Below are 22,023 nucleotides of genomic sequence, written 5' to 3'. Positions count from 1 at the left end.
AGTAGCCCTGTCTGTAGTTCTGCAGGATGTATATAAGCATTTTACAGTGACAGCTCCTCTACACTGACCTTCTCCTGGAAGTTGAAGACTGTCTCAGCCAGCCTCTGAACATATGGATCCAGCTTGTAGGACTCCCAGACCAGAGTGATGCCTTCAGTGATGAGAGCCTGAACCTCCTTCTTAAGCCCAGCTACCAGCAGGGAGATGGAGGACCTCTCCTCCACCTTCTCACAGGTGCGCTCGTAGGTGCGCACGCTCTCGATCAAAGAGATGGCGAATGGGTAGAGCTGGTTAGCTTGGTGGGCTTTGTTGACGATGGCCAAGGGAACGCGGAAGCTCAACCATTTGAGGTTGCGGACCTCTTTGGACAAGGTGATGATCTCTGGGAGGAAGTTGACTTTGAGCTTGAGCATGTTACCGGTACGTCCGCGGGCACGAGTGCTCTCAATGGTGAAGATGCGGCCAGACACCCCAAGGTTACGCTGCTGCACCTGATTTATAAAAGAAAAGAGCAACAAATATTTAAATAACGGAAGAAAAGGTGACTGAAAATGGAAACATGCATGGTAAGAAGGGCTGGGCAATATGGCTTATAAATAATATCTCAATAGTTTCTATAATATTTTCTGGCTTTTCTAGAATATAAATATACATCTTAATCAGATCAGCAACTATTTTGATAATCAATTAATCAGTCTGAGTAATTTTTTAAGGAAATATTTAATTGACAGTTTAATCTACAATAAATATAATCATTAGTTGCAGCCCTAAAACATGGTGATCTTCTAGACCACAGCTGAGTGATATGGACAAATCAAATTTTATCACAATATTTCTGACCACACCACAATATTGATATTGCAATGATAGTAATGTGGATAAAACGACTAATTGGATAAAGGCAAACAGAATGGCTGGAAAATCTAGTAAGTTCAGAAAATTGCATGATATCAAAAAATTGATACCTGGCCTCATATCATCATGTTGAGAAAATATTGCAATATTGCCCAGCCCTAATCAGAAGAGAGGCAAGTATTTGTCCAATAAGTATCATATTACACACCTTGCGAGCCCAGTCATCAAAGATCTCTTGAGTATTGAGTTTAGCTCTGAAGCTGTCTCCATCTTGCTTCAGCTTCAGCCCCTCCACGTGATTCTCCCAGCCTTTTCCCAGGACATCCTCCACTCTCTTCATGTACGCAGTCAGCTGACGGTCGATCTGCTTGGCCCAGATGATGGAGCCAGACACAGGCGGGAGGTCTCGGACGTGGCTCATCTTACAGGCCTGGCTCTGAGGATACTGCACTTTGAACTTGTCATGCAGTGACTCAATGTCATCTTTCACACGCTGGATGAGCTGCGTCTGGTACTCGCGGATGGCACCACGGATGTGGGGACGCACAAAGAGAGCGTTGAAGCGGGAGAAGATGCGGAACATCTCGTTGGCATTTTTGGCGGTTCCCAGCTGATCACGCAGGCGGGCGGTGATACGGGTCTCAACGCGGTCAATGCGCTCATCGTAGCGCTTCATGGCAGCTTCCCAGGCCTCCATGCCTTCTTTAGAAACATCCAGGCCATCCACCTCTTTGACATTCTCATAGGCCAGGTTGACCTCCTCGATGGCGTTGGCGTCAGCAGCATCAAAGAGAACGCCAGCGACCTTCATGTCTTGAGGCTCGACTGTCTCTCCGGGGGCATGTTGTGGCACAGCAGACACCTGGAGACCAAAAGACAAAAAAAGTATTTCTCAGTCAAGTGTGGATAAAATTAGTTAGATATTAGCTATATTTTGGATTATTTCAAGTGGGGTTGCATAATGTACTTATCCATAGGAGAAAAATAGAGGGGCACAGCACAAAAGCTGGAAGAATATTTTCACTCCTTTGCTTTGCCATCAGACAGAATTTTCTGATAGGAAACTTTTGTTATACAAGCTAAATATCGCTCTCCCCAAACCAACCAAACTCCATAGGCAAAATCAGTCATTTCACCTTGCACAAAACTGGAGTTGCTGGTCTCCTCCCACTGTGTGACTTAAGTGTTTTCAAAGGATAGTTTGCTGTCATCAAAGTCGCACAATAACACAAAACAAACTAACAGATCGAGGCAACTGTGGACCAGCAACTCCAGTGCACTATAAGGTAAAATTAGTTTAGTTTAGTAACTGATATTTGGCTTATATTTCCCACCAGAAAAGGCTACCTGACAGCAAAGTAAAGCAGTCAAACTTTTCTAAATATAGCGTACACCAGTGTAGCCATTACAGACACTATTAGTACTTTACCTGTGGCCTTAGCACACGGACGATGACGGCCCTCAGCTGCTCGTGCTGCCGTCTGAAACGTCTCATGTGATCCAGACGTGACTGGAGCTTCCTGTGAGCAGGACTCAGACGCCACACCATCTTCAGGTTCTCCTCTCTCTTTCTCTTCACAATGTCCCTCAGAAGCACCTGTAGTTTCTCATACTCATCCTCCCAGGTCTGGAATACCTCGAAGCATGCCACCATCACCTGCACACAAAAGTTTGAAAGGACATTTAGGAAGATGTATAATATTTTGAATAGCAAAAGTAGTTCATGCTAGAGACTCAACCACACCGACCTTTTCAAATTCTTCGTAGGCAACATGCATGAGCTTCCTGGTGCCCAACACCTTGAGGAGCTGGGAGCTCAAGTCCCTGGAGATGGCCTCTACCAGACGCAATGCTCTCTGGATCGGGTACTTGGTGTTCCTGATCTTTTTCAGATGAGTGAATATGGCCATCAGGGCCTGACGGATTTTATCAAGCTCTGAAGCAGAGAGCAGGTCATTGAGAGGGAAGTCCTTCATCAGAGGATTGTAGTCATTGACAGTTTCCACTGCCTGTTTGAGGCCTGTGAGATGTAGAGAAAGGACAAACAATTAATCATACTGTGTTCAAAATACTGCCAATAAAGGCAGCAAAAAAAGCCAAAGCTTTATCTGGTTGTCACTCACCAGTGTCAGTGTCAAAGCTGACAGTAGCATGGAAACGTTTGCCATGTTTGAGGATGTCCAGTGTGAGCAGAACCTCGGGGCTCTCTCTCTTCTCCTGGATCCTGTTGAGGGCTCTCTCCAGATTCAGCCAGAAACTGATCTCCTGCAGGGCTGTGCCTGAGGCTGGGTCACGATCAAGCTTTGTCACCTGATAAAAGACAAACCCAGCGGTCAGTATAAGAGAAAATATATTTCAATATACCTGTTATTACATGAAATATAACAGCATTGTTTTGTCTATTATTGAGACAGAAATATGGAAATGTCTCTCGACCTTTTGGATCTCCCTGATCCAGCGGTTGACCCCAGACTGCAGCTGGTTGAGGAAGGTCGGGTCCTCCACTTTGTCCCCAAAGTCAGTGACCTTGGGCTTCTCCCCGCGCTCATAGCACTGCTTAGCGATGTTTGTGATGGTGGGGTGGATGAGCAGGCTGATCTCAGGAATCTCAATGTTCTGCTGCAGGTGGAGAAGGCCCATCTCCAGCTCAGCAATCTTTTTCTCCACTGAGGGAGCCATTTTATCCCCATCTCTAGAGAAGTGAGACAGAGATTGCGATGCAAATTAATTCTACATCAATGAAACATTATTCCTCTGTACTGAATGCATGATTCAGTTTATTAGATGAAAGTTTTTTTTTTTAATGTAGGACACATCTTGAGGATTACCTGTCTGCCTTGCCAGACTCGCGGATGTAGGACTTGAAGAAAGGAGCAACAGCATTGCTGATGAAAGAGTGGAGCGTCTCATAGGGAGAATCCTCACTCAAGGTCAGAACTCGAACTTGAGTTGAAATGGGCTTGTCGGCATCAATGACGCCTGTCCTCTTGATCAAAGCCAAGCTAAAGGGAACAAAAGGGATTGAAAACATTTATATTTCAGAATTAATTTAATTTAGAGAACTGCAATGGAAGCTGAATGCAATGCAGTAAATAAATGAAAAATTATATTTTAGAGTACAGGTTATATGAAGTTTAAATCACATCACATTAAAACACATATGGCTGAAAAGAAGACCTCTGTTCAGTGCATTAGAGGCATCATTTACCTGTTGGACTTGATCCCATAATGTATATCAATACTGACGTTATAAGTGATGCACTCCTTCTCCTCCTCTCCTTCATCTCCAACGTCCTCTGTGTGAAGATCAAATAAAACTTAAGTCTTATCTGACAAAGTACAATGACAGCTACTGAAATCATTTTCTTTGCATTGCCAATCAGTGATTAATGAGTGTTTGCTAAAGCCATTTTCCACACTGAAACCAAGTTATTAAGATTCTCCACTAACTACCAGGTCAAAGGTTTGGCATCACCATGTAAAACCTAAAATCAAAACATAGTAGATCCTTTTTTCAAAAATTTACCATAATATGATCTTGTAACATAATCAAAGCTGGCATCATTTACCAGTACACAGTCCGCGTGCTGAGGTTTAACACCATGTAAGTTACTATTTTAAGGCTTCCATGACGCACTAAGGACTGATTGCTCAAGGCCAACAAAATTAGTCTGATGCTAATGGTAAAAATAATTATTTGGATGCTAGTTATAAGCATTTATCTGATTATAATAAGCCATCTTACAGTAGGATGACAGTGCAATCTGACACTTTCATCTGCATCCATCTGTGTCCCCACCCTCCTTTGCAAGTGAGGTCATGGCTTGTAGGAAAAGATAGCTGTCTGCAGAGACTGCACTCTCTGCATTGCAGCATCACTATTCTTAAAGCAGAACCATGAATAGGCAGGAGCAGCGGCACTCTGGCTGGGAATCCAAAACCTACAGGCTCAGACTAAGCGGCTGGTCATGTGCAGTATCAAGGGATCAAGGTTTAGCACTCATAAAAATATTACTAAATGCAAGTGGTTCTGAAGCTCAGGCTTAATTTGCCTGGAGCAAACAAAAGATAATGTGTTCATTGACACAAGCTAATTCACATGATAGAACCCAAAGAAGGTGCACACAACATGACTTGTAGCAAATACAAAAGATTCACTCTTTGAATTTCTATGATTTTGGTGCTTGTGACATTTTTAAAATCATGGCTGTGTTTTTGTTTTTTTTTAGCACTGTGCTTTTGTTCTGTTCTCTTTAGTATACAGCAATGCTGCCAACGAGTTTTATTTTTTGAATGTGGGTTATAAAACTGCACTTATGCATAGAATTCTACACCAACATCCAGTGAACCAAACAAATCTTCAGAGTTCTTGTTTTCATTTGCTCTGGCAAATACATCTCACCCTCTTCCATTGAGACAGAATGCACAGAGCTTTGGATCCAGTCGGACCAATTCTAACCATTTATTTAAATGGTTTGGGTTCTACGCGATGACAGAGGAGCGTCACCAGTCCAGATCTGAAAAATCACATTTCAGCCATTGCACTGCTCTGACTGGTTCTATACAAATGCATCCAGTCAGCAGGTCCGTCCAGCACAATGCTCAGGCTCCTGAAACTGAGATGAAACTATCAAACTAAATAATGCTGATCAAATGTGGATCAAGATTCTGTTTACTAAACTGCCTTTTTACCTCAATAGATTAAACGTTTTGGGCTTTTTAGGGCTGGTGAGAAAGCAAATCTACCAGCCACTGAAATATTTTACCAGAATTTGGCTTGTGTTGATGCCAGTTTTAATCCCAGGGTCTATCCAATTTTGGCCTCAGAGTGTTGAGAAAAGTCCTTGGAAATCAGGAACAGAGTGATTCAGCCTTGTTGCACTGAATGTTACTGTGAACTTGAAGAAGAAACAATCTGCAATTTGTTTTATTAAGAACTGTGTACTAGAATATTTTTGGTGGATGTTCAGCATTATGTAAGAGGGGAAACAGAGCCAACAACTGCAAAATTAAGGCATTTTTAAATGTTTAGGAGATAATAAGGACAAAGACATTAGGGTTTTGTGTAGTTACTCTGATTACTTCAAAAATTCCACTATTATAAGAAGACATGGACGGCAACACATTAGGAGGCCTTAGGAACAAGATGGCAATTAAAACCAATTATGTTTGATGCTTTTGTTATTAAGTTATGATACATTAGTTTGAAATTGTACGAAATGATTATTAGTGTGTACCCCTTGTATAGACAGCTATGTCGCGTATATACTGTTAATGTACATGTGTTTTTAACTTAAAAAATAAAAAAAGAAAGAGAGGTTCAGTCTAGCAATGCAGGCTACACTGCCATACTAAAATGAATACTGACTGCAGCTTAATCAGTGCTGTTATCACACTTCAAAATGACAACACTGCACTGCAACCTAACTGCAGTGTCATTTGTTCTGTTGTCTCTTCCCCACCCAGTGTGGCGCAGTTGCCTCTCCATTTAACAGGCAGGGATAGAAAACTTTGATAACATTGTTAGCCCGTTGACAAATACTACGAACCTGCTCACATACACCGATAACTTAGCTAACAATGGGTTTAAAGACACTTCGCTGGTGACGAATTTGATAGTCAAGATACAGACATGCTGCATTGTGATGTTCATGACATTCATCATGTTATTGAAAGCTGATCGCTTCTTCCTAACTGTACCTTTGAGTGCGCTTCTCTCCACCAGGATGGTGTGCAGTTGGGGATCGCTCAGAAATTTCCTCATCTGCTCCACGGCACTCTTCTCCTCCAGGGCGGTTTCCAGTGAGGCCGGGGCCTCGCCGCCATCTTCCAGGAGCAGCGGTACCAATTTCCGAATGTGCTTTTGCAGCACCGAGGTATCAGCGACCGTTTGAACGGCCGACACCTCCATGGTGCCGGAGTTCTCCTCCGTCCCCCCGCCGTCAGACATGCTTTGAAGCGGTCAACGGCAGGACAGGTGGCGGCGTGAAACTGAACAAAGAAGCGAAGCTGTCGTTATCAGACTGGCCGTGGCGAGCTGGTCACAGGCTGACTGACTACCGCTGTCAAAGGCGCTGCAACCGGCGTCAACTTTATTTGTGCAATGGATTGTGGTACTTGTCGTTCACGGAAGGGAGTAATTCACTGGGCCATACTAGCGTAAAACTACAATACCCACAATGCAGTTGAATGAATCACTTTTTTTTGTCTTTTTTGCGTCTTGTCTAAAAGGGTGCCCTTGATTTGTGGAACCCCCGCGATATTTGTACATATTGTCTCTTCATTGTGCAAATTAATTTTAAATTATGATGGAAAGTGCTGTAGTTAAGATATACTTACGTTGAGGGACAAACATACTTGCTTAAGGTTAGGGGGAGACCAGGGTTTGGGTTAAAATGGTTACTCCCGCGAGATCTTTCGCGGGTCTGGGGTTCCCTTCTAGTCACGACAGTCTTTTTGTTTTAGCAGTGTATGACAGATAGGGGGAGAAAGGGAGTTGTCTCCATGATGCAGCAATAAATCGAAAAATCCTCCTCAGCCACAGTCCAGATTTGGCAAAGTTAAAGACAGTAACACAACTTTAATTATGCTGTTACTTATTCAGACACTGTAATGTGATTTCTATAACCCAATGAACTCTGAAGACATAATAAAGTGGTTGAAGGATAAACAACTGGCCCACTTATGGCATTAAACACACATTTCTATTTAATCCAGCATAGATTTAAAAAATATGTAAACATATGGCACTGTTGCCTGCAGAATCTAAATATCAAAATAACAGAGTAATGTAAAAGCTATGGTTTTTGTGTTGTTTTATTAAATAAATAAACATTAAGTAAAATCTCAGTACATAGAAGACAACATGAGCTTGCATGGCCTGTACACCAGATCCCTGAGCTTGAGGAGTAATATATTCCCACATTAAACAGCATTATTTCCAAGCTAAACTATATATTTTACACACATCAACAGTAACTTTTAGTCCAGTATCAAATGGCTTATCAAATAATTTATGGCTTTAACATTATTACTGACCTAAAATGAGGCTGCAGCTCATTTTGTTGATATGAAGTATGATTTAAAAACAATACAGTATAGGAAGCCTGAGAGAAACACCGACTAAATAAATGCATGCATGTCTTCTCTTGTTCAGCAGATATCAGCCTGCGGACAGTGTCATTCTACCTCCACACTACCTTAACATCCATCCATTAGGAGGCATAGGAGAGGCTTTATCATTTTACCAATAAAATATAGCTATATTAACAGAATTAACATTATGATTTTGGACTTGACTCATGAGCAATGAGACTTTCCTCAAGATCACTCAAATTTGAGATACCAACAAAATACATCTAGCTTTTCCACTAATAATGAATGGTAACTGACATTTCAGTGTTTTTACACATGCACCCATGTTTGAAATTATTTCACAGCGTCCACAAAGCCAGTTCCTATTTTGCAGCCAGTGGGGTCAAGTCCTGCCTTACAAAATGACACCAAGCTGCCTCTGTACCTTGGGGACGTCTTCATGCAACACATGTGATTTAAGTCCAAGGGTGGATTCTAGCTGAATGCTCCCCTTTGTGTGAGAACTGCACTGTGCTTTCATCATCCCATTCAGTAAAAAAAAACAGAAGAAAAGAAAAAAGAAAAAAAAATGTTGGTCGGGTATATAAACCCCCAGCCAACCACAGTCCATGACCAGGAACTCAGTCTTCCTCAGGAAACTTGAACTTAGCATAGACAATGAGCATGACTATGGACATGACAACACACAGTGAGCCAATCACGAGGTAGGCGATGCCCAGGAACTCATTCTTGCCACCCATCCAGGACACGTTGCTGAGAACCACTTTCTTTCTCCCTTCAAAGCTCAGAACAGGATAATCTGGGGGACAAAATGTTAAGGATATACAGCAAAAATGGAAACACTCTGCTTTACGCAAAATGAAAAATGCCTTTTAGGTATTTGCATAAACCTTTGTAGGCTTTAAGTAGACGACAATCAATCACGTGAATAATTATTTGCCTAGCCCATTTACTTATGTCAGAAAATTTGCTTGTATTTTTCCCTCATCTCAGGGAACATCAGCGTCATTGTGTTCACTCTGCCAAAGTACAAACAGAGCCACACCCAACCAGTAAAACAGGTTAGATGAAGTAACATGATACAAAATATGTGGCCGATTCAACGCCTGTCTGACCCATTTGGGTAGATTTGAAGCTTTGTAAATCTCATGTGGATGTAAAACTCTTTTAACCATGCAAAATGCTCTGGTCTAATCATACCGCCTGATGACACAACAAATGCACTAGTGAAATGGGCAGAAAATTATATACACGCATTACAGTGTGTGTCAATATAGTGAATATGACTGTATTACAGCAGCAAGTAAGATCAAAACAGCTATATAGTACTAACGTGCAAAAAAAAAGCTTAAATAGAGACACTAAACAAGGTGTGGTGGCCATGTCTCCAAGTACCATCCTTAAATTCATCCTAGAATCATCCCAGAACCTGTAAGATGTAAAAAAAAAAGGATACTGTAGGCAATTTCAAGGGAGTAGTTTCCAGCTGGCAGACCTTTTGCGTAATCACCCTCTGTGATTCGACGATACAGCTTTCTGAAATTAGGCAGGGCCGCCCTCCTCATCCAAACCAGGAAATCTTGATTGATGAAGCCGTTGTTAGCAGGGTCTTTGGGGTCCAACTCGTAAGCAGGCCGAGGCCAAAATGGGGGTTTCACAGTACCTGCAAGTCAAACTTTTGATCAGCTATCATGATTTTCAGACATTATATTAACCATATTTTAAAATGTGATTTTGCTTCTTCTACAACACTCAAATTCCTTTCAATATAACTTAGTTAAAATAGCCTTTTGATGAACGATTAGTTTTAAGCCCTACGCATCCCTCACGTAATTTGCATCACAGCAGCAAGTCACAGTAATTTTTACTCAAGTTACTACCATTGAAAGCATTCTTCAGAGGTGTGACAGAAGGGTTTCTGTATTTCACGTTGTAGTCTGTCCACCAAGCAATCCCTTTCCCATCCAGGGGCACCTCCTTCTTTATCCCATTGATGATCTGATACAGCTTGAAGGTGTCTGTAAAGCAAGCAAAAACAAGAATGAATACTTTCCTTAACGTGCAAATAAACTTCATCCCAAGTTTTTACGTACCATTGAACATGCTGTTTGCCACTGCTCCACATGGTACAATTGGTTTGTTGTTGTCATACACATAGGGGGTACAGTCGTCACTGGGAGCCTTCAAGAGAGACAAAAAAACAATGTTTGCATTGATAAAATAAAAGCTTTTTTTTTTTACAGATGAGTAACAGCACATAAACAGTAGAATAAGTGGACAGAACACTGTGGTTTCACCCACTGGTTTGTGGGCTTCGAGTTTAGCATTATGGAGCATTATTTCTCATAGGTTTTCTCATAAGTTAACTCACCTTAAAGTTATCCAGGTCTCCAGACAGCTGGTCATCATCTTTGGACACACCATACCTTCTGTAGTTCTGGAAGTAGTTGGACAAACTATAATAAAAGAAAACAGGGCCCTTTGGTAGAAAACAGAAAAACAAAAAGACAGCCAAAGGTCAAAGGCAGGAAGAGAGTTCAACTTCACTAAAACAAACTGTTTGCATGTCTGTGTATGAATGTGTTTGTGCAAAGCACCAATGCAACCTCAAATAGAGTGTTGATGGGGAAGGCCAGCTTGCACACACAGTTCTTGACGTCTGGGTCGGAGCACTTGAAACACGGCGAGGCTGATTCAACCCCAGTGTAATCTAACTGTGGAGGAAAGAACAATACAGGTCATCATTAATTATTGATGGATACAACGCCTATCTCCATTGAGTGTTACCGATACCACACCTGTTTAAATCATATCGCTTTCCAAGTGATAAGTCAATGAGCAAATAGTAGCGTACAGTTTGGACCTTGTGCAATTTTCTTTCATCTCAACACTAAAAATACATATTGTTTTAATACTGTTCCCTTTTATCCCAGAAAACACACCGTCTTGTGTCTCTCCTTTCTTTGTACTGGTGACATGTGATTTGTGTGTTCAGTGGTCACAGTCGTACCTCCAACACTTGGATGCTCTGCGAAGTGACGAAGAGGGCGACTCCAATGCCGATGAAGGCCAGGCCGATGAGGACAAACCCTGGGATGACAATGCCAGCAGAGAGCATGGGCTGCCATGCCGGAAGTCTCTGCTGAGTGAAAGCAGTGTTGTCAGGCCGGTTGGCGAAGTCCTGCTCATCCTGCTTCACCATTTTCTTGGTTCTGTTAAGAGAGATTTTTTTGCAAGGTTATTTTGAACAATATACTTGAAGATGGATACATTCTGAAATCCACATTAGGAAAAAAGTATAAAAGACAAAACAATAAAAAAATATAAAAAAAAAAAAACGAGCCAAAAACACTGAAAATCAGCTCAGATTCATACACTTTTACATGCACATTCATTTTCCACTATAATCGCAAATATTCTGAATTTGATAAAGGTCATGTTGGATATTTTGAATTAGGAACAGATTCTGATTAAGATATGTGGGATATGCTTGTATTTGTCTGGTTTTAGGAGCATTCTTTGGACAAGCAAACAGCAAATTCAGACTTTGCATCTCATTCAGGGCTTTTACTGCAGTTTGTGACACACAGCTGCATGTTTGTTTACAGTCAGCTCTGTGCTGTTAACAAGCCAACAGTTTGCTAGCCTGGGGTACAGATGCAAGCACAAAAGCCCACATTTCTGGTCAGAGGGAGAGACCTATATCAACAGGGTTTTTTGGGGTATGCATAAACATCGCAATGCGGACCTTTTAAAGAGGATGGTTGTATGAAAGTGAGAGGCTGAATTTGTACAGTCAAACAAGTCTGCCAACAGTGGAAAACTTTGACAAAAAACCTATTTTGATGCAAGGAAGCATCAATAATCGCAGCAAGGCTGCATGAAAATGGGAGTATTAGTGGACCATTCATTTTCATTAGTCATGTAAACAGCTTAGTAAGAATTTGATCTTTTTCAGAATAAGGTCAAAATACAGACTATTGTCTGCATGTAAACGTAATCGATAATCATATGAAATAATCAAGAAAAGTCCTGCAGCATGACGGCACAGACACATTGTTCAGATACAGTTCCAAAGTTTGATAGAACTGGTTTGTTTATGAATGTCATATACATTCAAGGTACTCTAATAGTGCTAAATGAAAAAGCACTCCTCTGTCAACCTGTAACAGTTGATCCTTTTCCATATATTAAACCTGAATTTAAAAAAAGGATCAAATATACATAAAATGCTGTTTATAAAGCTAACATAAAATAATCTGTATTATGTCCTGTTAAAAAAAAAAAAAAAAAAAGTTTCCTACAGGCACATATTGGACAACATATATTCCGAAAGGAATAGGGTGGAAATAATGTCTGCGGTTGGGGGATGTGCGCCTGTTGGATATCAGCTCTGTACGTGAGTTTCTGTAGGACGTCGCAGGCAGCTGCAACAGTTCATATAACTTATTTACAACACAGTATAGAGTAAAAGAAAACTGTACAGTTTATAGTATAACTATAGTCAACCACACGACTTCATATCACACACAAAACTCCTGAAACGTATCGAGCAGCTACACCCAGATTTGCCGAGAACGGAAGCGAGAAGAGCTGGCAGACTTTCGTCAATTTTAAAACTCGCTAATAAAGAGAAACAACATATACATTCACGACTTAAATCTGTATTTTAGATGTTACTCACACGCAATCGGCTTAAAATGGAGAAACTCAACAAATCATCGGTGTGCTTCCTTGAGTAGTGCGCAGGACGGTGGAGCTCACCTTTACCTGCCTGCACTCACCTGGCCTGCCCATCCTGTTCTTCTTACAGTCTGACGTCAGTCGTTTCTCCACGTGATAAACATTGAACATCGCTCAGCAGCAACATGCAACATTAACCCAATTTTTAAACAACTTGTTCACTAATAAAAAGCCATTATAACGCGTGTTTGAAAAGCACTGTGCACCCCTTAACCACAACCAAAAAAATAGATCAATTGCATCGTGTCTAGAAGGGAACCCTTGACTTGACTTGGTTTTCTCGCGAGATTTGTACGCGTTGATTCTTCGTTGTCCATCCTGTACAAACTAATTATGTTTAAAAATGTGACAAAGCTGTAGTTAAAATCTACCCAGATTTAGGGTCAGAAAATACTTGGTTTTTGGGGTTAGTTTGATCACACACGCGGCTCCTTCGCGGTTCTAAGGTTCCCTGCTTGACCTCGTTGTGGATCGTGGAGCTGTAATACATAAGTTTGACCACTGGATGGCGTCAAAGCACCGTTTTAATGTCTTTAACGCTACCGTTTGTCCAACCTTTATTCCACAACTTCAAACAACAAATAGGCAATATTATTTTAAACATATATTACAATTAATCCAAGAAGCATAAATCAAAACACCAAAACACCAAAACAAAACAACAAACAAACAAAACAAACCCAAATAGACATTTATGTCCTTAACAATTTCCTTCAATCAAAATATTCTTACATAAAAAAATTTGCAAGAGAACACCAAACTTAACAATATCATATTCAAAAACAGGTATTAAATTCTTTGAAACCAACCACTTTCCCCCAAAAAACTGTACAAATAATTATTATACTATTGTTATTGGCTGGGAATGAATATTTATTTTTCATACACTATTATATTGTATGTGAGTATTGTCCAATACACAATTTTAAATTTAAGGGCAAAATTATGAAATATAATAAATATAATATTCATACGGATGTTTTCCTTGGTGCTCATTACCGTTGAATGATCTGTGGATCCAATCAACCACAGGAGGGCAGCAGAGATCACAAGGGGTGCACAAGGATTTGTCTGCCTTGAGGTTGCCAAAATTGTATGTATGCATGTTAAATATAAAATCTTATACCTATCAAAAGTCTGTATATACCCACTTAAATTATATTTTTTTGTCCGCATGTAATGAAATATAAGCCACAGGTCAGAGGTATGCAAGTCCAAGATGTCATTAGTTTACATATGAACAGAATAACACAATGACAGACAGAATGAGTAAAAAACACAAGGAAGCAGTTGTGTCATTGTCACTGTTTATGATTATTATTGTTTCACATACTGTCTAACTGTGCCAAAATCTGTGTTGACATATTGTACTTGTGGATATGCAATAAACATCATTATATTAATCCATACAGGTGCTGATATATCACTATTCTGACAAACAATCAGTATCATTCTTTTGTAAAGAGGTAGACCTGCTCTGCTGGGATGTTAAAGAAAAATGTTAAGATTATTTTAAATGTTTAAATATTTAGCTTTCTTGGAAAGAGACATTTACAAGAAATATTTTAATTTGCTTGCGATTAGTATTATCCTGTGTGTATGTTTGGTTGGGAACCACTGCACTACAACTGGCAGCACAGTGCACTTATTTGCTGGAAACCACCCAGCATACACCCCTGAATTCACATCCTCCTACCTCAAAGATATCCTGATTATATCCTAAAAATACAAAATTTACTTGTGCTTTAATAAAATAAGGTGTCTTGTCCAAAAATGTTATATGTTGAGCAACCAGACAACAACAACAACCAGACTACGTGAATGAAATAGGTGTCATATAACTAATACGGGCTGTTTTTTCACATCATCTTTCAAAAAAGTATTTGAATGTAGGCAGCTCCTCCTCAGCCAAAAAAAAAAAAAAAAGAGTGACAATAACTAATAATCTCATCATGCATCATATTGTAATCCTGACTAACACTGATGGTATGTTGTCTCTTCTTTTTCTGTCCCTGCAGCAGTGAAGGAGGGACACGGTAACGTCAGCGACAGTGTTTCTGTCAAACAAAACAAAGGTAGGTCAATGGAGGGTGTTTCTGTAGCTGCTGTTTTAATTGACAGCCGAGGTTTTTTTTTTCATATTTCTAACGCAGGTAGAAATCAGGTGAGCAACTGATGACTCATTAATTCCACATGAAATATTGGCAAGACAAACAGCAAAGTGCACTTGCTGTGGTGACGCTGGTGAGCCGCTGTTTAGCAACATTTTCCATTGCTTTTTATATAAAAGGAAATATTGAATTTAAACTAAAGTTTGCAACTAAAAAAAAGTTGTTTGTCTAGTCCAGCAGTTCGCAATCTGGGGTCCTTGAGGGGGTTCCGGGGGGTCCCCAGAAAAATTGAGAATTATTTGATGTTACTATTATTTGACTGACTAGAAGTTAGCCTGGTGTATAAGAATAACTGTTCTATTCCTAGGTTGTCATTGTGTTCACTGTAAGCAGCTAAATAACATGGAGCTGTGCCTCCCAGGGCCTTGAAGGTAATCAGAAAGTCAAGCCGAGTCAAAATCAAACGGTACGCTGTGTTAAAAATCTCCTTTAGAAATTTTAAGGGTGTGATATCTAAAGGACAAGTTGATGGTTTCATTCCCATACCCATATCAGTAGATGGAGAGATTAGATTAAATGAGGAAAAGGAAACTGCACAGAGCTTCTCAAGAAACTGGGGGAGAAATTACATTTCTTATATTTGACATCTTCTGACTAAAGAAGGAAAGAAATTCTGAAATCTTATCTATGGCCTGGTATGTATAAAACCAAAAAGGCTGAGAAGCAATTCAGTCCAGTCTCAGATGTTGACTTGAGACAAATCAACAAAATTTGCTCTTCAATTTTTTAACACAGACCCTGAAATTCTGAAAGTTCGTTCCTCACATTTCGGTTGCTAACCAGCAGAGGGAGTGAAGCACCACAGCTGGGAGGACACCATCCCATTGTACTCAAATCAAAACCAATGCATTTAAACTGTCTGCTGCCTTGTGATGTCGATCAGCATTTTAAATTCCACTCATTTCCTGCAATGATCTGACATCTTCAATACCGGTATGCACGGTACATATGAAAGTAATTTGAGAAATTAAGCGTGTATTTTTGGCAAAGTGTGCTGGATTTTTCAGACTGGCATGTTGCAAGAGCTGTGTCTGGGTCAAACACTGGGCCTACAGATGTTGACAGACAGAACAAGAACATGCAAAACTACTACGATAGTGCGAAGTGCCCGATAACTGCAGTTGTTACCTGTCCTCACGAGTTTTCAGGGAACTTGTGCATGCTCTGCAAGTGGACTGCAGTCAGGTCATGCATGTATAATATATGGTATACTGATAGATAATTTGTAAATGCATTATAGAGGCTGATTTAATTTGATAACAGCATGCTCCTTTCTATTAAGGCAAGTTTATTTGTGCAGCACCTCTCAACAACAAGGCAAGACAAAGTGCTTTATATACAATAACAGTGTGCACCGTTGAGTTCAGGAACATTATCATTAGAGACTGGCAGGTTTAATGCCACTCCAGAGAAGGACAGATTTTATTGTGTTGTGTAAGCAAGGTGAAATTGAAAATGAGGCAAATTTTTTGTTCTCCTGTCCTCTCTACGAGGACGTAGAGGATGTTTTCAGTAAAATGTCCTCCACTGATGATGATTTCATCTGGCTGGATGGTTATGAAAAAACCTGAGTTGTACTTCAGGAAAGGAATCTTTTCATGGCAGATTTTATTTTCCAAGCTTTTGTGAGAGGGCAGAACATTTTGCTAATGTCAGAGCTGCAATATAACCTGTAATTTTGTAATGAAATGTTTGTACACTGTAAATGCACTCTTAGTGTCTTGTAAGTGTTGGGCACTTTATGTGCATGACACAAAGATAATAGGAACTAATCAATCAATTAAATATAAGACATTAAAGCATTTTACACAAGATATAAAAGAAACACTAAAAAGACACACCTAGCAATTAAAATGGAAAATGAAATAGAATCAGACACATTAAATTACATTTTTTTTGTGGAACTTCAGTTTTCTCTGAGTTTGTTCTAGATATGTAGTGCTTATAAATGCGTACTGCTTCTCCTGATTTATTTTTGACTCTGGGGACAATATGCTGACCTGTCCCAGACCGTCTGAGAGGACTGGACGTTTCATAACGGAGCAGCAGATCAGAAATGTATTCATCGTCCTGCAGAGCGGTTGAAGACAATGCTTTGACACGCAAAGAGCCGCTGTGTCATTAAACCATCATCTCTTTCCAAACTACAAAGCCTTTCTTTGCGTGCCCCGCCTGCTACAGTCCAATGTTCTTTATATGACTTGTTGGAATGAGACGTGGCGTTATGACCTACAGATGTTTATCACACAGACACTGATTACAGCTCTCTGACTTTTGGTTTGGGTGATAACATAAATAGAGACAGTGAACAGGTGCTTCTTCCTCGGGGTGTTAACAGGTGTGTGGAGGTATGTGTGTCCTTTTCCACTGCGTTACCTCACATAAAGGGCAAATCATGTTATTCAACGTGAATACACCTTCTAATTAAAGGTGTTACGAAAGTGTCAAGACTACAACAATAGCGAACAAAGAAATAAGAGCATTAATGCAGTTAAGTGTAACACAATAAAATAATCATGATGATAAAACGAATATAAAAATGTCTCAAACTATATGAAAGAAAATAGAGGCTGGTACTTCAGGAAAAGAAAATACAATTTAAAGAAAATATCTAAAATACACTGTGTTGAAAACGATGTGTAAATCAGTCAAAGAAAAAAAAAATTCACTTGGAATTGATGCAACTTGTTTCCACAACAGAAATGCAGTCAGGCTAAATTTGCATAGACTGATGACACTTCTTTTTTCATTTTTCTTGTTTGTTATCAGTACAAACTTGCTTATGATGGATTAAATGCAATGTAATGCAGTGATTCAATGCTTTACATACCATTAGAAACATTAAAAGACCATTTGAAAACCTCTTTCGTTTTTTAAAACAGCTGACAGACAACCACCATCATAGAAACGTTTTTAAAATATGTTATTAAATATGCAAATGCTCCACAAAGCATCTATTTTGAGTAATTGCTATTCCCTCACACTCTTGCTAAAACACAATTATGACTATCTGTCATACTAACAGTGGAATATTTATGTTTTGTGGGGTTTTTTGCTGAGTTTCAGATGTTTGTCACGGTCTTTAAATCTTGCTGTCAAAAGTTCTGGTAAGTAAAGAAGTGTTACTTCCTCGGGACGTCCGGTCGTCCTCCTCATTCATAGTGGATCGACCTGTTTACTGACACCTCAGTGTGTGTGTGTGTGTGTGTGTGTGACAGCTTTGAGGGCCTTGGGAATGAATGAATGCGTTGACAGGCTGAAAAGTGGATGCATGTGGATACATCAGTGGAAGAAACAAACTTGACAAAGAGATCTGACAAATTTTAGCATCAATACAAATGCAGCTAACAAATATTTTGATAATCATTTAATCTGTTAATTATTTTCTTGATCAATAGTGAAACATGCCCTCTAACAATTTCTCAGAGCCCAAGGCAACATTTTCAAATGCCTTGTTTTGTCTGACCAACAGTCCAAAATGAAATCATGTATAATTTTACAATTATATATGAGCTCAGATCTTGAATCTTAAGTCTCATGCACACCTTTCATAGAATGAAAAAAACACAGTCAAGAGCAGAGAGAAGTCCTGCACGGTGTTCTTAGAACAACCTTTGACCAACCGTTGATCTTTAATGATGTTTATTACAATAAAGATCAACTTTATTGTGATCATGCACTCATACAACGTACAATTATACAGTCAAATTCATTCGCTGCATTTAACCCATACTAGAACAAGGAGCAGTGAGCAGCCACTGTACAGCACCGGGGACCAGCTCTAGTCAGAAGCACCTTGGTCACAGTTACTGACTGGAGATTTGAGTGGGTATATATGTTTTTGATGGTGAGGGAAACTGAAGAACCTGGAGGAAACCCACTCAGCAATTATAAAAGCAGCAAATCCTCATATCTGAAAAGCTGGAATCAGTACATTTCGGGGCGTTTTTTGCTGGAATAGTTGCTGTTAATTAGTTTTTAGAATAGTAGCTGATTATTTTTGTCAGCTGACTAAGTGATTAATTAATTATTTCAGCCCCATTAATGAAAGAAGTGAACACAGTTTTGATCTCTCAAGGGAGATTCTTGTGTTTAACTAAGTGGTTCTCAAACTTTATGTCATGTCCCAGAGGCTGAAAAAAATCACACCCCACATTTTTTTTAAATCATTCATTAACAAGCGGAACCAACTAATTCAAAAAGCATCTTTTCACCCATCACAATATCCTCTCCACAGAGACTTTGACACTCTGTATTGGTAAATTAGGGGTCCGGGTGTAAATAGCTGTCACGTAGCTATTGTCACATGGGTGCAAAAACTTTTTTTTATTAACAATTAATCTGCCAATTATTTTCTTGACTAATCAATCAATGATTTAGTCTAAAAAAACACCATGTTCATGTTTTGTTTAGTAATTTTTTCCTTCAAAAAATTAAGTAAACAAAATGATCAAACTGTAGCTGCTAGCTGTAGCTTCTTCTGTTCATCAACTAATCATTTCAGCTCTTAGCATCCAACGCAGTCTACCTACCTTCCCTCTGTGTCTGCTGCAGCAGGACAGAGGTCAAACAGAAAACTGAGTCTCTTTCTTTTCTGGCTTCAGGTTACAAAGAAGTTTCCGTTTACATCTTTTGTGAAACTTTTACACATCTGATGCCAAGTAAAGTACCTGTATTTTTGTATCCTGTAATTTCCAAGAGGCAAGAGGCTCTTTCTCAACCTGCATGTCTCACCTTCAACTCCTTTTGTCGACCCACAAAGCATCATCCTCAACCCTTAAAACACAATATATTTTCTAATTAGTGTCTGTTTACTGTAAACAGAATATGTCTGGTGTCTCCTCTTTCATCTGTTACTCGCGGTGCGTGGGCACTGTCCGCCATCTCTCGAGGAATGCATGAACGTTGGCGACATGCATGGCAGTGTGTTTTTAATAACCGCCTGTCCTGTTTTAAAAACCAAACGGACCAGCATCCATTTGTAATACCTGAAGAATGCGTGTACGTTAGATAGGAGCAGGGAATGAAGGGGATGTATTCATTACCATATGGCAGTGTGCAATAGGAAGTCATTACTGTGGTGAGGTGATACTCCATCCTGTGAAGGAATGTTAACACGTTACAAAGTGGTGGTGGAAGAGCCGGCTTTTCCTAAATCCTCTGCAGGTCTGGGCTTGTTGGGAACATTTCTAGTGATGAGTCCTAAGTGACAATGACAACATTATAAATAAATTGCTGCAGTGAATATAGGAGGACACTCGAGCACAGCCTGTGACTGTGGGCGTAAAGCTGATTGTGTTGTAGAAGCAAGTCACTATTGTGATTTTTGGGCATCCCTCCAGTTTCGATGGCATTGTGCGCGCTTTTAACCATCAGCCAAACAGGATGAAGAAATATATGTGACAAAAGACACGCTGAGAATCTGTTTTTAATTGTAATAACAACACGGATATCATTCATTTATTGTCATTCATTCTTATTCCTGTTTGATGTCAGGAGTATCTGAGTCTCTTGGGCTAGAAAGCAAATTATTTTAACTCTCTTCCACCAACATATTTAACAGCACTACTGACTGAAGAATAAACTACTGCAAGAGGCAGCTGTTATGGTAAATTGTTCATTTCTGTCTTTCTCATAACATTAATTCTGTTATTGTTCTCATCTGAAGAAAAAATGGATCATTATTATTATTTTAAGAAGGTTGAAGTTAATTTCCATATTACATAAAACAAAAACAGACATGAGAAAGTGCCTCCTGGTTATGTGGCACTTTAACCCTTTGTTGCTCAAACCCTCCAACCTCAATGCACAGATTACCCAGATTTATTTCCGATGTTATTTCATGCATTGCTAAATGTTTCTTTGCCATGTCTTTTGAAGGACTTTTCATATTGTGCTGATTTTGGAGGCCCCTGTGGACAAAAGTGGCAGTGTTTCCACCATCATAACCACAAAATATAGCATCAGAAATACAATTATCTGAAGAAAAATCTTCTTCTATCTATTTTCAACAGATTAACTGACCCATCACTGACTGCGATTTAAAAAAAAATACATATGATAATAATAATTGTTGTTAAAATAATCATGTTAGCAATGAATGATTTTACATTTAATATTTGAAATATCTTTATTTGTAACTTTGTTTCACATAAAATGCACGTAACACTGTAGTGAACTGTTTTTGTTATTCTTAATTGGTGGAGCGATTTATCTGTATAATATCAACACAGACTCCGGCGTGCTAACCACCCCTTGTGGTTGATGTCCAGCTTCTTAGGCCAGAGATATACTTGCTTTTAACTATGTGTTCACATACGTATCATGATCAGCGGCCTTTGGTGAGCGCCACGGGTACACACAATGATACCGATTTAGTGAGGTCCTCAGATCAGCACCGCCAGTGTCGGTCACAGCCCAGGCAGAGAGCTGAGAAAAAGATCAAACATCAGATGAAGACACATCAGGCGTTGAAACAGCACTTTGGGCCTCTTTTCCACCACATATATAATTACATCTATTAAAAATGCACAGGCAGAATTGGGTGCTTTTGACTGGGGGACCCCATTATTAAAACAGAAACAGAAATCAATGATATGGAGACATAAGAAACAATTTGACTGACAAAATCTTGAAAAATTAGAATGATAGAATAAAGCTCTTCTGAGATATAACAAAAAGTATAACACTGGTCTGCAGGCACCCCAGTCTGTAGGATTTATCTTAAAATTTCATCAGAGGAAACGTTATATGACCGACAAACTGTTCATGTTAGTGAAATCTTGATGAGGAGGATCTCAAACACAATTTCTAACTTCAAATTTTGAGCCAGAGTGCTTTAATTTAATCAAAGCATTTAAAAGATTCTTACAATAACCCTCTTTCATGCCAGCCTTCAGCCTATTGCGTGAGAGCAATCAATTTACAGCTTTGTTAACATTCACAGTGATTATCCCCTTTAGCCAAATGAACTCTTTCAGATGTACGGACATATTCATGAGGATAGCATGGGCCCAAACATCTGAGGCACCAAAACCAACGAAACTGTGTCCATCTTTCCTCCTCGTGGCCCTGTGCATGCCCAGCTCATTTAGAGCCTCGTTGTTCTGTGCACCATACCTGCCTATTATGAATGAGAGGAGAATTACAGTGTGCTAAG

General features: G+C 39.6%; 2 protein-coding genes across 3 annotated transcripts in view; both read right to left on the bottom strand.

Moving 5' to 3' along the window:
* dync1h1 (dynein, cytoplasmic 1, heavy chain 1) overlaps positions 1–6,913 on the bottom strand; it is a 32,886-nt gene extending 25,973 nt beyond the window's left edge. For both annotated transcript variants that reach the window (XM_084741956.1, XM_084741957.1), the window contains exons 1-9: positions 6,556–6,913; positions 4,064–4,151; positions 3,684–3,857; positions 3,292–3,547; positions 2,979–3,165; positions 2,604–2,875; positions 2,285–2,512; positions 1,064–1,717; positions 69–491 (exon numbers count right to left, since the gene is read on the bottom strand). In XM_084741956.1, the coding sequence (XP_084598082.1) occupies positions 69–491; positions 1,064–1,717; positions 2,285–2,512; positions 2,604–2,875; positions 2,979–3,165; positions 3,292–3,547; positions 3,684–3,857; positions 4,064–4,151; positions 6,556–6,805 (2,532 nt within the window). In that variant the 5' untranslated portion in view covers positions 6,806–6,913. The remainder of the gene's footprint in view (positions 1–68; positions 492–1,063; positions 1,718–2,284; positions 2,513–2,603; positions 2,876–2,978; positions 3,166–3,291; positions 3,548–3,683; positions 3,858–4,063; positions 4,152–6,555) is intronic.
* Positions 6,914–7,653: 740 nt separating this feature from the next.
* tmem30b (transmembrane protein 30B) lies at positions 7,654–11,189 on the bottom strand. The gene is made up of 7 exons (XM_084742925.1): positions 10,961–11,189; positions 10,557–10,664; positions 10,322–10,429; positions 10,044–10,131; positions 9,831–9,968; positions 9,407–9,613; positions 7,654–8,749 (listed from the first exon to the last, which is right to left on the bottom strand). Exons 1-7 carry the CDS (start codon positions 11,150–11,152, stop codon positions 8,571–8,573), a joined length of 1,020 nt encoding a protein of 339 aa, XP_084599051.1. The 5' UTR covers positions 11,153–11,189; the 3' UTR covers positions 7,654–8,570.
* Between the last annotated feature and the right edge of the window lie 10,834 nt (positions 11,190–22,023).

The sequence above is a fragment of the Lutjanus erythropterus genome, chromosome 18, assembly GCF_056507025.1.
Source record: "Lutjanus erythropterus isolate fLutEry1 chromosome 18, fLutEry1.hap2, whole genome shotgun sequence".
In the NCBI taxonomy this organism is placed as follows: domain Eukaryota; kingdom Metazoa; phylum Chordata; class Actinopteri; order Lutjaniformes; family Lutjanidae; genus Lutjanus; species Lutjanus erythropterus.
The sequence above is the reverse complement of the archived record's forward strand: the minus strand, read 5'-3'. Positions and strand labels throughout refer to the sequence as shown.